This window comes from Aulonocara sp. 'chitande type north' Nkhata Bay, linkage group LG11 (assembly GCF_057382095.1).
Source record: "Aulonocara sp. 'chitande type north' Nkhata Bay isolate Kocher_YH1m ecotype deep benthic linkage group LG11, A_spYH_male_GT1.1, whole genome shotgun sequence".
Lineage (NCBI taxonomy): Eukaryota > Metazoa > Chordata > Actinopteri > Cichliformes > Cichlidae > Aulonocara > Aulonocara sp. 'chitande type north' Nkhata Bay.
The window spans coordinates 25,559,925-25,575,304 of NC_141354.1; the positions used below are offsets into that span (position 1 = coordinate 25,559,925).

At 41.4% G+C, this 15,380-nt stretch overlaps 1 protein-coding gene across 1 annotated transcript; it reads left to right on the top strand.

The window, feature by feature from the left end:
- The first annotated feature begins 235 nt into the window (after nt 1-235).
- p3h3 (prolyl 3-hydroxylase 3) lies at nt 236-10,356 on the top strand. The gene is made up of 16 exons (XM_086311392.1): nt 236-615; nt 1,930-2,114; nt 2,343-2,501; nt 3,879-4,071; nt 4,154-4,285; nt 4,390-4,532; nt 4,744-4,833; nt 4,925-4,977; nt 5,066-5,145; nt 6,019-6,146; nt 6,220-6,315; nt 6,400-6,550; nt 6,692-6,809; nt 8,755-8,830; nt 8,919-9,059; nt 9,846-10,356. The coding sequence occupies exons 1-16, from the start codon at nt 321-323 to the stop codon at nt 10,011-10,013; spliced, it is 2,208 nt and encodes a 735-aa protein (XP_086167518.1). The 5' UTR covers nt 236-320; the 3' UTR covers nt 10,014-10,356.
- Nucleotides 10,357-15,380: the final 5,024 nt, after the last annotated feature.

Genomic DNA, 15,380 nt, shown 5'->3' on the forward strand with positions numbered 1-15,380 from the left:
TTTACGGTAACGTCGGTTGCGTACTTCGGGTTCCTCTCGGGTGAGGTACAAATACTGTAGCTTCAGACATAACAAGTTCAATCAAGTCAAAACTCATCAATACCGCAAATCCAATTTGACAAACTCAAGCAAACCCAACGGGAGTCGTTAATAAACGCGCAGTGTTGTATTACATGTATTAAATTCATTAAAAAGTACATCAAAATTCAAAAAAAGCCCCCACTTTCTTAACAGGGAGGAAACTTTGTGGGTAGCTCTCCCCTTGGAGTCCCTCCTCTGCTCCCACCTTCGCCTCCTCTGCTGGGATTGCCTGTCGGACCATGGCGCTTCAATCGGGACGTTTGGCTGTATACGTGGCGTTTAATTGTGTTATTCTCGCACTGTTTAGTTTTACCTCAACGGCTTGGGCAGGAGGCAGCCCCAATGTTATGTCACTTCTGCAGCCGTATGATTTTCTGTATTACAGCGGGGTCCGCGCATATTTTAGTGGGGAGTGGGGCAAAGCTGCAGAGCTGCTGGAGAAATCCATCGTGACCAGGGAATCACTGTTCGGGGTCCGCAGGCAGTGTTATGACGACTGTATGGCAGCAGGGACAGAGGCTCTGAAGAAACTGGGTAAGCTGGGCGGTAATATAAATTATATCAGATCAATTACTGGTAATATGATGATCTGTCTGAACAATGCGCCTGAATGGTGCTGTAGAAGCTCATTAACAGTCAGTAACATGTTAATTACATTAAACTGCATTAATAAATTAGCTATATAACACTGGTGTAGACCAGTTTTGTCCCTGCTGACTAATATTGGCATATCAGCAAAAAAATTGGCCAATAAAGATAATCTGTGACACAGTTTTGGGCGACTTGGATGTTTCAAAACTGTGTAGAGTTAAAGCTAATTTGCTTCAATGGAACAAAAAAACACAGACTAAGTGTCTGTGTCTGAATCAGCTGTCAGCCAGTCTTTTTATTTTATACCCTGGTATTAATGTCATCAGTGCATCATGCAACATATTAGAACAGATTTTGTGAAATTCAATTATTCTTTTAGCTTCTCACAACTGACATAATTACACTTGCTAGATCACAAACACACCCTCAGGGATGAACCTGAAGGGCTATGTCAGGAGGGGCATCTGCTGTGAGAAATAAGGGAGCAGTCACTAGTACCTTCTTCCATACAACCTGCTGAATGTTTTCAAACCTGCCAACTTTAAGGAAAGGCCAGAAATGACTGACCTACTCAGTGAATATGTAAAGTAGAGCATTCATGGATTCATGCAGACGAAATAGTGATGTGTACCTATGCTCTGAAGAGAAGAGGAGTAGAGGTAGTAAAGGTAGATGAGTTTAAATATCTGGGGTATCCAAAGCGACAAACAGTACACAAGGGAGAGGTGAAGAAGGGAATGCAGGCAGGGTGGAGTGGGTGGAGACGAGTTAGAGAGGCATGGTTGAGATGGTTTGGACATACGCACAGGCGACATAGTGGCTATATATATTGCAAGGTAAGAAAAAAAGAGGAAGGCCACAGCAGAGGTTCATTGTGGTGAAGGAGGTCATGCAGATGGTGGATAATAGGGAAAGAGTGAGATGGAGGCAGGGGATTCATTGTGGTCAGCCCTAAAGGGAACGGCTAAAAGAAGAAAAAGATTGGACCTATCATGTAGCCAGACAGATAGCTTTGAGTCTGTGTTAATTACTAGTTGGAAACTAGATTTTATGAAGTTACTGGCAGCTTCACTCTCACTTCTCGGTGTCTAAATGCGTAGCTAAAGAACAATGTGACCTCAAGAGCTCAAAGAATGTGTGAGATAAGCTTTTTTGTGTTTTGTTGTGGATTGATTGCAGTTCTAGAACTCAAAATTTATAAAATATATGCCACAGGCTGGGACCTTATCATTTTTTCAATGGTGTGTGTGTTGTTAGACTCTGAACACGGGACTATGTGGGACCTCTGGGCCCTGGACTGGGTGCAGCAAAAAGCTGAGTGTTTGAGGTTCTGCATTGGACGCTCTGTCACACATGTTGGACAGCTTCCTGTTTCTGCTGATATAGAATACGAGTTTGGCACTCGCAACCCTTATAACTTTCTGCAAGTCACCTACTACAAGGTAAGCCATTCTTTACACAGCCGTAAGGAGCTGCTGCATAATAAAGCTCCTAAATTGTCATTACTTCTACCAGTACTGTGCTCCAAATTGTCATTTAGAGGAAAGCACCTGTCAGTATTGTCTGCAGCCATAATTATAGTTCAGCTCACAGCTGCATAAATAATCACAGCAACACCCTTATTGGTCTGTAACAAACTTCATTCAGTCTCTCATTTTCCTCCACATCAGCTGGAAAAGTTGCAGAGGGCGGCATCCGCAGCTCACACCTACTTCGTGGCCAACCCCTCTCACCTGGAGATGAGAAACAACATCGAGAAGTACAGACGGATGGAAGGCGTGACCGAGGAAGATTTTCAGGACAGAGAGAGTCACAATGAGAAACACTGGGTGAGGAGGGAAGAGTAATGGGGCATACAGTGTAAGTGGGAAGAAACTGGGTTGCACTGCTTAGAAAAATCAGTCAAATCTGAATAAATGTACTGTCTGACCCATTCAGAATCAGCTGATTCTTCAGCATTTTGGAGCCCTCATACCTTCATAAGCACAGAGGAGAGACACATGACATTTCTATGTCTTAAAAAGACATTTAAAAAAACTGAAGGCTGTCTTACATCCACTCTAAATGTTGCAATTTAAAGCAAAAATGTTGTGATTACCTTAAAAAATTATCTTAATTCAACAGAAATTCTAAAAAGCTGCTTCATTGTCATAAAATCTGTAGGCGAAGATAAAGAACACTTATCTAAAGAGGCTTAATGGTTAGGTTTACAGTATTTGTCAGCACTAGTCAAACATATTGCCTTACCTTCCACCTTCTTTCACAGCTGCTAGTGTTGCTATTGTCCAACTATAAGCAGATAGCACGAAAGACCAAACTACTTATCTTTTTGAAGCACTTTAAGTCCTCTGGAATGAACCAATAGTTCTCAGTTTTAGTTTCTAAAAAGCATAAAAGCTTTGATTCACTAGTTAAGCAGTGGAAGAGTTTTTGCCCTTGCTAACTACGTAGTTAATGATAGCCGATATGCAGACAGGTTTAAAGGCTTTGAACAAACATATCAGACTTTTCTTTAACTGATTGATCCTAACTAAGCCATAGCTAGTCCTCTAATAGTCCTCACTCTGATGTAAGTTCACAACTCAACTGCTAATGAAGTGCGTTCAAACAGAATGGTTTTAGAGACGTCACTGTGGAGAGTCAGACGTGGCCTGAGGGACTGAATTTCTCTGTCTCACTCTCACCTTCACTTGTCTGTTTTCTAGCCGTGCAATCCAGATGTGAGGTGTCTGCCTCTGCCTCTCATTTTCACTATCCAGCCACACGTGTTATATCACGATTAGGCATAAATGCTGCCTGTAATGACATGCACATATCTCAAAAGTAAAAATGTACTTCATCATCAAACGCTAGCCTTTAGCTTTGGGTAACACTTAACAATAAGGATTGTAATAATCAGTGTGTAAACCACCTATAATTCAATAGCATCTCATCGTTATTGATAAGTGTGTGTTTTATAAACGGTTAATCTTTTTCTCCTCAGGTAAATGTTTGTTAATGCTGCTGTAAGGATTACTTAGAGGAGCACTGAGAATACTTTTGCACAGCAATTTTAAAATAGTTATATTTAAAAGTGTTATATTTCTTAAACACTATGATACAAAACAATACACAACTCATTAGGTTTTGTTTTTTTTAATTAGCAAGCAAATGGTGACTGTGTTATTTCTCTGTGTTAATCTCTGTCTCTGTGTCACTGACTTCAGGTCCTGTATGATGCTGCACTGCAGCTCGAGGCTAACTCTGAATGGAAGCAAGCAGCAGAGAAATGGAAAGCTTGTGTGAATGAAACCCTGCGGCAGACAGAGGAGTGCAGGGTGCAGTGTGAAGTCGCTTCCCAACGGCTGCCTGAGGACAGGGGAGTTGACAGCGTTGACGGCGTGTTTGAAAAGGCAGCAGGTAAGAAGCAGGCAGAAGTTTTGAGCCAGACAGAAAGAGACCAGAAAGAGCCAAATGTCACCAGTTTTTGTTTTCTGTCCAGCCCTGTCCCTCTCCCTGCTCTCATGCCGACAGTCATGCGTGACTCAAGTGGCCACACGACCTGGAAGGATTTCTGCTCAGGAGGACTTCCTGCCAACACAGCTTGAGCATCTGCACATCGCACAGTTTAAAGGTCTGATTTTTTAGGTCAATGTGAAGGTCACACACGTGATTTTATTATTCATCTTAAGACTGATGCACTACTTTGCATTACTTTGCATCCTCGATTCCCGGCAGGTGGTGACATAAGCGGGGCGTTGCAGATGCTTCGCTCTCTCCTGCTGTTTTACCCCTCTGACAAGGACTCCTTAGACAACCTGCAGCTCTACCATGAGACACTAGGGGGAGACACAGAGTCACAGAGCACACAGCCTGCTCAGGTACCATTCAAACCACTCAAGGTTCATTATATTGAAATGACCACAGTGGTGTAAAAACGTAAAAAGTCATAAATCCAATAAAGTAATCCAAGTAATTTAAATGAGAAATACATTTTTTCTCTTCTCTTGTTCAGTTATTTCAAGCATTAAGTTTCAAATTCATCTTTAAAGTCATGTTTAAGCACAGATTTGTGTGTTTTTTGTCACACAGGAGATTGTCAGATACATCAACCACTCCTTGCAGGAGAAGAAGCTGTTGTATTTTGGTATGGAGAACCTCGACTTCACTTTCACAGATCCAGTAAGTACTGATGCCAAATGTGCAGTGCAGTGACAAGAGAGCCAGCTATAAAGCATTTCTTTGCTGAGATTCTTCATCACCCTCTGTGCAGGATCTTTGGACTCCAGAAGAAGTTGTACCTGAATCATTGAGGGAGATCTGGAGGTAAAAAAGAAATCAAAGGTGAATCTGTCACTAGTGGAAACTAATGAAACAGAAAACTCCATCTGTATCTTTTGTGTTTTACTGTTAGAGCTGAAAAAGAGAAAATAAATGAGAAAATGAAAGTGGGCGAGCAGCAAGAGGAAGTGGATGACAGTGGGTTTTTTGCAGGTGAGAGACTGTATTTTCCCTATGCTATGTGTCTTCAGCCTTTTCTACCTAGGGCATCATGGGAGGAGCTCCTCGTCACCTTAATTACACTTCAGCTAGCTTAAAACAAGGAAACACGAGTGTATCCATGACAGACATGCCTGTTTATCTGGCATGTAACCATTAACATCCATCTATCCATTAACAAGTGAAATAATGAATAACATCCACACGTACCTACAGGCTTTGTAGGGTTGTGAGTAAGGATAAACAGATTATAACAGCTCACACATCTTATGTATGTGAAAATAGAGGATCATTTAAATGTAGTGTGTCACTGTTTCCTGGCATCTCTGTTAAAGATGACACACTAGAAGACATTCTACTCTTTATATTACACTGCTTAGACTTTTCTAAAATATAAAACAGGGAAGGAGTCACTTATAGTCAAGTGGAGATTAACCTGTCTGCTGCTATGGCCATCAGGGAAAGTCACCAAAAAGTCACAAGCTTTGTGGGTTTTGTTCAATATTGTGGAAACTATTACAAAGAAATTGAAGCGGCAGTTTATACCGAGAAACAGAGTTTTGTCTTATTTGCTTGAATAATTTATCAGTTTCACACAGAGGAAAACGAGGCGTGAAGTGACACAGTTTCTATGGATCTACTGAAACCTGAAGACCAAACAGACCAGTGCCTGAAATAAAAGTAAAATCAAAAAGAATACATTCAGTTTGTTGGGATCTGGTCGCCCCATTACACGCTGTTGTTATAGAAGCAAAGATTTTCCATTTGGCAGCTTCTGCGACTTCATATCACCAAAAACACAGTCGTATCACCATCTTCTGGTGACCCACTTACTGTCTTATACTTTCTTATTTGTCCTCTCTGCAGGAGGTCCGGTGCCTCGGGTGGGCGTGACTATCACAATGGATGACGAGATGCTGAATGGCACCAATCGAGTCGTCCTGGATGGAGTCATGACGGAGAAGGAGTGTGACAGAATACTGCAGTTAGCATCAGTAAGTTCAATCAGTTTTTTTAACGCATGCATGTGAAAACCCCTAACTTACACATTTACATGGTCTCTCATAGGTGGCAGGATCTCTTGGAGATGGTTATCGAGGACGGCGGTCTCCACACACTCCTCATGAGACGTTTGAAGGTCTGACTGTCCTCAGGGCGGTGAAGGTGGGTGGAAATGATGTAACTGAAGCAGGTCTATGAGATGCTCTCAGCAGCATCTCGTGACCCTCACTGCTGTTTCTTCCTCAGTTGGCTCAGGAAGGCCTGGTGAACCAATCAGATGCCAAGCTGTTACATGAGCTGGGTGAGAGAGTGCGAACCGTGCTGCACTCCTACTTCAGGAGCCCCTCAGGACTTTTCATCACTTTCACACACCTGGTCTGTCGCACTGCTGTCACAGGTAAAACCAACAGTACTCAATACTAGGATAATTGGAACAGGTTCTCTAATGTGTACCCAAATCATCCACTCTATTCTTACTTCATTACTTAAAGTTAAATGTGTTATTTTGTTCTTGTTCTGTTTTTTCTTTTTAAATCAGAGGATCAGAAGGGCAGGCTGGACCTCTCTCACCCCGTCCACGTTGACAACTGTCTCCTCGAGCCGGAAACCAAGCAGTGTTGGAAGGAACCACCAGCTTTCACACACAGAGACCTCAGGTACTGAAAAAACATCTCTTTGTGGATTAATAATAAATTTGGGCTCACACTTGCTCCATAAATAATTTTAGAAGATGTTCTCAAGCCATTTTATTCCAGCAAATATCCACGAACAGAATGTTTTAATACGCCTTTACTGGTAAAATGTCACTTAGATATCATCAGCTTATAACAGTGAGAGAATGGTACATGTCATCGTTGCCAGAACAAAGCTGTCACAAACTGAACAAAGAACTCTGTGATCCAGAGACTTGTGTCTGCTCAGAATAGTTTTCTGAGAAACACCTTTAGCTGCTTGAGGAATGTGACATTTTCAAACCATTATATAGAAGATGTGAACATCGACGTTGTTTCTCCATTTCACAGCCATAAGCTACATTTGGGAGTGTTACAATATTAGTATTAGAAAATGAAGTCAACTTTTTGAAGCTCTCCTTAGCAAATAATCAAAGGAAAGCTAAAACATAGCATGCTTGTATCTGCAACTAATTTTGCTGTTTAAACAATGATGTATCCCGAGATACTGGTGCTCAAAAACTGATTACAGAAAAATATCTTGCTGTGTCTGAAGAGGACAGGTGGGAACATTTCTTAGATGTTGCTGATTTTATAGGGAATTACCTAAAAAGCATTCGTTTGCACTGCAAGTCTTAAACAGTGTTTCAGGGGAACAATTGTGGCAAATATCAAAACAACCAGAGCACCTGTCGTCACTGATAAATAGTTTTGTTCTGTTGTTATGGGGAAATAATGACACCTTAGAGCTACGTGAACCGATGGAGGTGGAGGGAGAGCAGAGAAAACACTGCTCTACAACACAATTACTCCATAAATAAATGCAACTGAAAACTGAACGTGACACTTAAAGTTGGTGTTTTTAGTTTTTATTATATGCCAACAGGTCAGTCTAAGGAAAAAAACGTTAATAATTGGAGACTGAAATGGCTTAGTTACATTTTGAGCTGAATTTTTGGCAAAAAAAAAGGCCCAAATGGTTGTAGGTGGTAGTGTTTCAATGTTTCTGCTTTGACCAAAGGAAGGAAATATGTAATTGTTGCAAGTTCTGTTTGTCTGTCTGTTTGTTTGTTAGCACTTTAGTGTCCACAGTTTTCAAGATATCATTTTCAGATTTTATGAGATGGTTATGAGGTGGATGGAGGTGGGCTGTCTGAGTGCTCCTGTTATGAAATGTAACTGTCAGTTTTAACATTTTGTGACATTATTGAATTGAATTTTAGTCAGTGGCAAATCACAACAACCGTCACCTCAAGATGCTTTATATTGAAAGTTAAAGATCCTACAACAAAACAGAGAAACCCCAACAAGATGACCCCCTAGGAGCAAGCACTTGGTGACAGTAGGAAGGAAAAACTCCCTTTTAACAGGAAGAAACCTTCAGAAGAACCAGCCTGTTACAGATTAATTGTTTCTATTTCACATTTTAAAACTTTAACCCTGGATTTGACCTTCCTTGTGGCAGGAAATCTGCAGTGCTGCAAAGTAAAGTTACATTTCTTTTTATTTCAGGGGTAATGAATTTATTTTATTTTTTTGGACAATTTTCTTATCTAAATGTTATATTATTTTTGCATGATTGATTAAACTGACATTTCTCCATGGCACAGAATCTCACCTAGACGCAACATCTTCACCTGCCTGTTTCTTCATCGTATAGTAAACAATGAAGAAATATTAAGTGGCCAATAAATGGATGAAGAAATGAGAAGTTTTAGTGAGAAATTAAAACGGTCCACATAGGTGTGAAATTTAAAAATAAATAAATGGGATTAAAATGTAAAGTGGAATTAGCAGGACTACATAACAGTGTAATAACAAACTATAATAATCAAATGACTGTGTGTGCATTTATGCTCAGATTTCAGCCTAATTCTTACACAGCAGGTTACTTTTACAACTGAATGACAAACATCTCTCTGTCTCACAGCGCCATCCTCTACCTGAATGACAACTTTGATGGCGGAGAGTTGTTCTTCACTAACAGAGATGCCAAGACCGTAACGGTAAGTCATTCTAATCTTTTTATTACTATTTTAAGTCTTTAATTAATATATTTGTTGGAGCTGGTAAACTTGTCTTCTGTGCCTTCAGGCTCGAGTGAAACCCAGCTGTGGTCGACTGGTGGGCTTCTCCTCGGGTCCGGTAAATCCTCACGGTGTTACCGCGGTGACCAGAGGCCGGCGGTGCGCCCTGGCCCTCTGGTTCACAAAGGAGAAGCTCTACAGGGACAGGGTGAGCTTTATGACAGCACAGAGCTGCCATGACCTCCTTCTCCTCCTCCTCAGGTCTGGCCGGTCACCTGCAGGCGTGTGGTTGATGATGTCATGATACCGGTGTTGGATAACATGAGCAGCTGGGGCACAATGCAAATCTTGTGGCTGTTTGCATGTTTTCCTATTTACTGTGCCTGGTCTGTGGTGATGCCATGACATTGTCTTTTAGGTTTATCATAAATGCAATCATTTTTCATGCCCCTGACAATTTATAAACCAAAACATGTTTAGTTCTTTTAATAAGCTGTGATTTTCTGCAGCGAGGGAGTGCATCCTCATCAGTGATAATAACAGAGATGTAAGGAGCTGCGCTGAAGAGCTGCTGTCGAGTCAAAGAGACTATCGAAACGACTCAGTTTACATAACTTTTAGCATCACGTAGATAAAAGAAAATCTAAATTTACATGTAGAAACACACTTTGCTTAGATGAACAGGGGGTTTTCAGCTCCAGCCTTACATTATCTGCTTGGCTACATTTTCATTAAAGTTTTGGTTATGCAAACAAAGTTTCATTAACTTAGTTTATCCCGCATTGGTCATTGTTTGCCCTGTGGGCTCGTGTTGAGCAAATGAAGCTCACTCTAACAGAGGAGAATCTCTTTTACAGAAAAATTGTCCTGAAAGTGCAAGAAGAGAAGTTAAAATTATTCCAACAAAGATGAATGTTCCTCCCAAACTTTAGTTTTATGTCACTGTGACTGCAGGAAGTCAATATTTGAGCTGCATTTTGGATCTCTCCCTCAGGAGCGAGAGGAGGCAGAGGCCGTGTGGGCTGCAGATGGACACAGTGTGGTGAAAACGGACGAGGAGAAGGAGGGAGGTGCCACCACTAGCCGTAACGCTCGGAGCCAAGTGACAAAGGAGAAGAAGCGAGAGAGAGGCAGGGTGACGGGGGGCAAGGATGAGCTGTGAGGGCCAGAATGAGCCCACACTCCATCATTTACCCACACGTTCACCCTCTTCATGTTGCTGCCTGGTGGTGTACAGTTTGCATCTGTGTATATACTGTATTTATACTGTATATGATGAGGGTATATGAGAGAAATAATGTCCTGTCGTCCCTCTAATGTCAATCACTGCCCTAAAAACCAAAGAGAATAAAAAAAGTCGTAAATGTGACTCTGTACAGGTGTATCGTGGGTATTGTATGCCAAATGCATGCAAGTGCTGAACAGAGAGCGCATTAGATGATGTGAAAACAGGTCTGTGTAATCTATTAGGTGATTACTGCACACCCTCTTTAACACCCTGCTGATAAAAACAATTAAAAATAAACAAAAAGAAGGTTAAAGTTTATTTAGTCTGTTAGACAAAGATAGGATGATAAGATAGGAACCACACAGCAGCAGGAACCTGTGAACACAGTGACCCTGTCCAGAAACTATCGTTTGAGGCAGTAAAAGAGGGAGAAAAGGACCAGAGACAGACAGCGAGAGGTGTGGAGGGAGGGGAAAAAAAGATAGAAATAGAGAGATTACTGTTAATCCCTCATAAATGAGTGCATTTGTTTATGAAGCTTAAAAACATCTCCCATTTAGAATATGGAATAGTAATCCGGGAGAGATGATTTAATCATTCACATCCAGCGCAGTGACACTCGACCACCTTCTCCCATCTTATCCTCCCCATTACAACCAGAGCCTCCACTCAGCCCCCCTCCTCTGCTTTCATCTTGTGCATTAGGTGCCGACTTAAGTACCATTCATGGCCCATATTAACACTCTTACTCCCCCCTGTGTTATAATCCCCTGCTGCTGGAATTGGGTCGGTGGGCCCTTTTTAATGCAGCCTTGGGTTTAACCTCTTCCCTCCCTCTCACATTGAGACCACGTAGCGCCCAAAACACCTCCGCATTAATCTTCACTTAAGTAGTAGTTAGTCACTAAAAAGCATTTTATGCATAATGCATTTTAATGCTTTTTAAAGGCACATTAAAGATCACAGCCGTCTAATGATACCTGCGTATACAAACGAGAAATGTACACATCAAATTTCTATGTTTTTACATGAGCAGCAGAAATTATGTAAGGCTCAGCCGCATAGTTATAAAACTGGTGTTATTATAATTAAGTGCTGTGTGTAGTGAGTAGCAGACAGGATACTCATCTCACTCACATTTCCTACTATTTGTGATTATGACCCTAACCTCCTATTGGTTGCCTGATGATGATGTCTGGCCTTGGTGCCTTACGTAATTTTGAAGAGTAGAGTAAACAGAAATAATAAGATTCCAGTTTTTATTTTACATTCCTGTTTATAGGGGTAGCCTGTATCAAAAGTTAAAAGAACAGCAGCAGAGATGCAACATTTCAACACACCAACTGCTTACATACAGTTAGAACAAGAAACTGTACTCTGTTTACAGCAGCTTACTGTTACTGTTGAACCCTTCAGGGTAGTTGCACCGCATCAGACACAGTCTAAGGTGAAAAGTCTTCGCAGTCATTTGAGTTTGCTTGGAAAGTGGAAGGAGATTTTTTCTCCTCGACTCCCCTGCAGACGGCTCAGAAAATCAACTTTGAGTTGAACCCAGAACCTTGTTGCTGTGAGACGACCTCGTCTGCTAATCTCTGCATCAAAACACTGCCAGTTTACACACGAATACTGAAAGAAACTTGTCAGAAAAACGAATGCTCGTCATTTTAATGTAAACAGTAAAACCTTGAAATATCAGTCAAATTATACCCACACCTGATTGACAGATGTTTTTGTCTAAGCACAAACCGCCTGCTGAGAGTGCACAGATATTGCTTGGGAACATATGCAAGGTGAATATACACCCACTCACTTGCTATTTCATTTTCAAGTTCATCTTGCTAGTATCGGGTTGGATCCTCTTTCACCTTTAGAGCCATCTTAATGCTTCACGGCACAGATTCAACAAGATGCTGAAAACATTCCTCAGATATTTTTCACCATATTCACATAATAGCATCACACGATTGCTACAGATTTGTTAGCTGCAAATCCATGATGCAAATCTCCTGTTCCACCACATCCCAAAGGTGCTCTATGGGACTGAGATCTGGTGATTGTGGAGGCTATTTGAGTACAAGTGAACTCATTGTCAAGAAACCAGTTTGTGAGGATTTGAGCAAAATGGCACATTATAAAGGGAAGGATATGGTCAGGAACAGTTCACAAGTTGGCTGTGGTGTTTCAGTGATCCACACCTGGTAATAAAGTCCCCCCCCCCCCCCCCACACACACACACACACACACACACACTGTTACACCACCAGCAGCCTGAGCAGCTGTTACAAGGCAGAATGAAACAATGCTTTCGTGTTGTGTCAAATTTTGACCCCACCACTCAAACACCACAGCAGAAATTGGGACTCATCAAACCAAGCAATGCTTTTTTAATTTCCCGTTGTCTAATTTTGGTGATCCTATGTGAATTGTAGTCTCGGTTTTCTGTTCTTAGCCAGCAGAAGTGACTGATGATCTACTTTGTAGCACCAACAACTATGCCGTGCTCAAAGTCATTTAAATCAGCTTTCTGCTCCATTTTGATACTGGGTTTGAACTTCAGTAAGGGTCGTCTAGACCATAATGAGTTATAAAAACATCAGCAGTCTAACAACATGTTTGTGTCTGACACATTTGTCATTTAATCCACTCACTCCTCCCACAGATCAAATGTTCAGAGATCTCTTTCAGCGTGTGCAAAGTAAACAAAACAAATCTCCTCTTCTTGTTTTTATTGTGCTGTGCAGGGACCGAGTGCAGTGAAATTTTCATCTCACTCGGGGAGGGATGCTCACCTTTTCTGCTTTCAGTTCAGTCGGTTTAACATCAGTAGTAAATGTAATAAAATCATAGAAGATTATAAGACTTTACAAACCACTTTGAGAGTTTTCCTTGTAGTAGAGCGCGGCATTGTTAGTCTTTAAATAGTAACCCATAATCGGACACTCTTTCTGTCTTTATCCCGCCCTGTTTCTGTGCCTCTGCTAACAAATCCCTTGTTTTGCTCTTTGTTTTTTCTCTCTGTTACACTCGCCGTTGCACAGCATGTGCTTCCCTGACTCCATTTCTCCAAATCAAGGGTCAGCACCACTGCCGTTACCACAATCCAGCGAGCAAAGGTCAACGCTTTTAAACTGCAGGGCTCAATTTAGCCGCGCTGAATCACAGAATGAAGCCAGGAAGCACACAGCAAAGGCTTTTCTGCTCCAAACACAGATATGTTCACAAATGTGCAAACAAGGGATTCGTATTGTCTGATGGCGTTCAACTGTCCGAATCCGTGTCAACAAGGGTTTGCCTGGAAAGTAGCAATGTGATATCTGGGCTACTTGTTCTATATTGGAACAAGTAGGATTTAATTTGTTCATGGGCAGGATTTTATGTTATATTTTCTAATTATTCTTTGCAACTAAGTGAAGTGTGTTTTAGAGAAAGAGCATTAAACAAGGTCTTAGACTGGGATGTTTTGCATGTTGTCACTGTGTACTTGTAAACACCCCTAAGCAAATTTGTTTTAGGACTAGTTTAGGATTTGAATGTGTTCTTCTTGTTCAGAGGACACTCGGTATTTGACACAAATTTCAAGGAGAAGTTACAGACACTGCAGTACAATAGCGCTGCCATACATTTTTCATGAACATACTTCAGCTACAGAAAGTAACTCTCAATAAAGTGACTCTCCTGATCCATGTGAAAACCTCAGTGGGAGAAAGGAATGGGAGCTCCCTTTAATAATGCAGTTGGGATTCAGCACCTGATTCGGTGACTTTCTCCCAGGCCTTTTGGGTCAAACGCAGTCTGTTCTCGTCGATCCGGCTCTCTGCCTAACAATGCAATGTCATGATCGTGAGTGCAAGCTGCGTTGTTTCGTAACTAACACAGGTGATTTACTCTGTTAGATAATGTGCAAAAGCTGTGGAGTGGCACATCAACAGACGAGTGACAACAGAAACCTCTAAATTTAGATGTGTGGGCAGAACTCGAGCAAACCGAAGGGATATTGTGGCTCTTTATCTCTACCTTTAGATGACAAAGAACATAGGAGACAGCTATAGTGGCGCACGCTCTACATGTAACCGGTGTGATTCTGCGTTGTGTCTGATAAAAAAGGTAAAAGAAAGAAAGACCTCCAAGTAAATAATTTGCCCACTCCAGCTCCTCTCCCACAGGGGAATTGTAGAAAAAGGGCGGTGGCATTTATTTTTACATTAAACATAAAATATGCATTTACACGTAACATATTTGACATAAGATAAAACAAAAACAACATGAAATCTGACATACCTGATAAAAAAGGTAAAAGAAAGAAAGACCTCCAAGTAAATAATTTGCCCACTCCAGCTCCTACGACCAAATACAGACAGTGGGGAAGAGGATTAGCTCAACCCACCACAGCTCCCAAGCTAGCAAGGAATACATATTCATGCTATCATTTATGGCGCCTAAAACACATTTATGACACACACATACTACACACTTATAACATCTTACAAAAACAGGCTCAATAATGACAATAACTGAATTAAAATCGCAATCATAAACATCAGGGTAGTTAAATATGAATTATGTGTGCTTTAAGGTGCTGGAAAGAAATGACACCCACCTCTCCCACAGGGGAATTGTAGAAAAAGGGGAGAGGCAAAAGGGGTACACTGTATTTATAGTATTGCACCAAAGAAGAAGAAAAGAATGAGGAGGGGCTCTAACTGATAATGAACACAACTACAGGCTTGGAGGTCCTAAAAGTCAGGTATAAAAGGAGAAGTTTGGGGGTTTAGAACACATTTTGTGTAATTATAACAATGTTATTTATGACTCTGTTACATACACACTGTCAGGAAATGCCCATGGTTGTTGGTCTGCTTGTGTGTAAGAATCATCCATTCCCCTTAATCCTGCAGTTATTCTTGCTTTATCATTGTAGCCAGTCTGATCCTTACACTGCCAATCTCCCCCTCTGCCCATACACTTTCTAATATTAGCTTCACCTCAGGTTTACAAAACACAAACCCTCCTGTCAGTCATAGATCTTTTGAAAACTATCTCAGCACCATAAAAAGCCATGTTCCCAGGTCCTCTATTTATCCTCTTCTCCCTCCCCTCCACGATTTCCATCTCTTAGTCTTTTGACTTGGATTCACCCCGGCTCATGTCTTGTGACCCTACAGACATGCTCTGCACCTTGTTTGGTTTCACCCACTGTTTCTTCTCCCTTTCTGTCTATTTCACCATCACCCCCCCTCCCCCTTACTCTTCCATCCCAGGGTTTATCCCCTCATTGCTGATCTCCCTTCATCCCTCCAATCC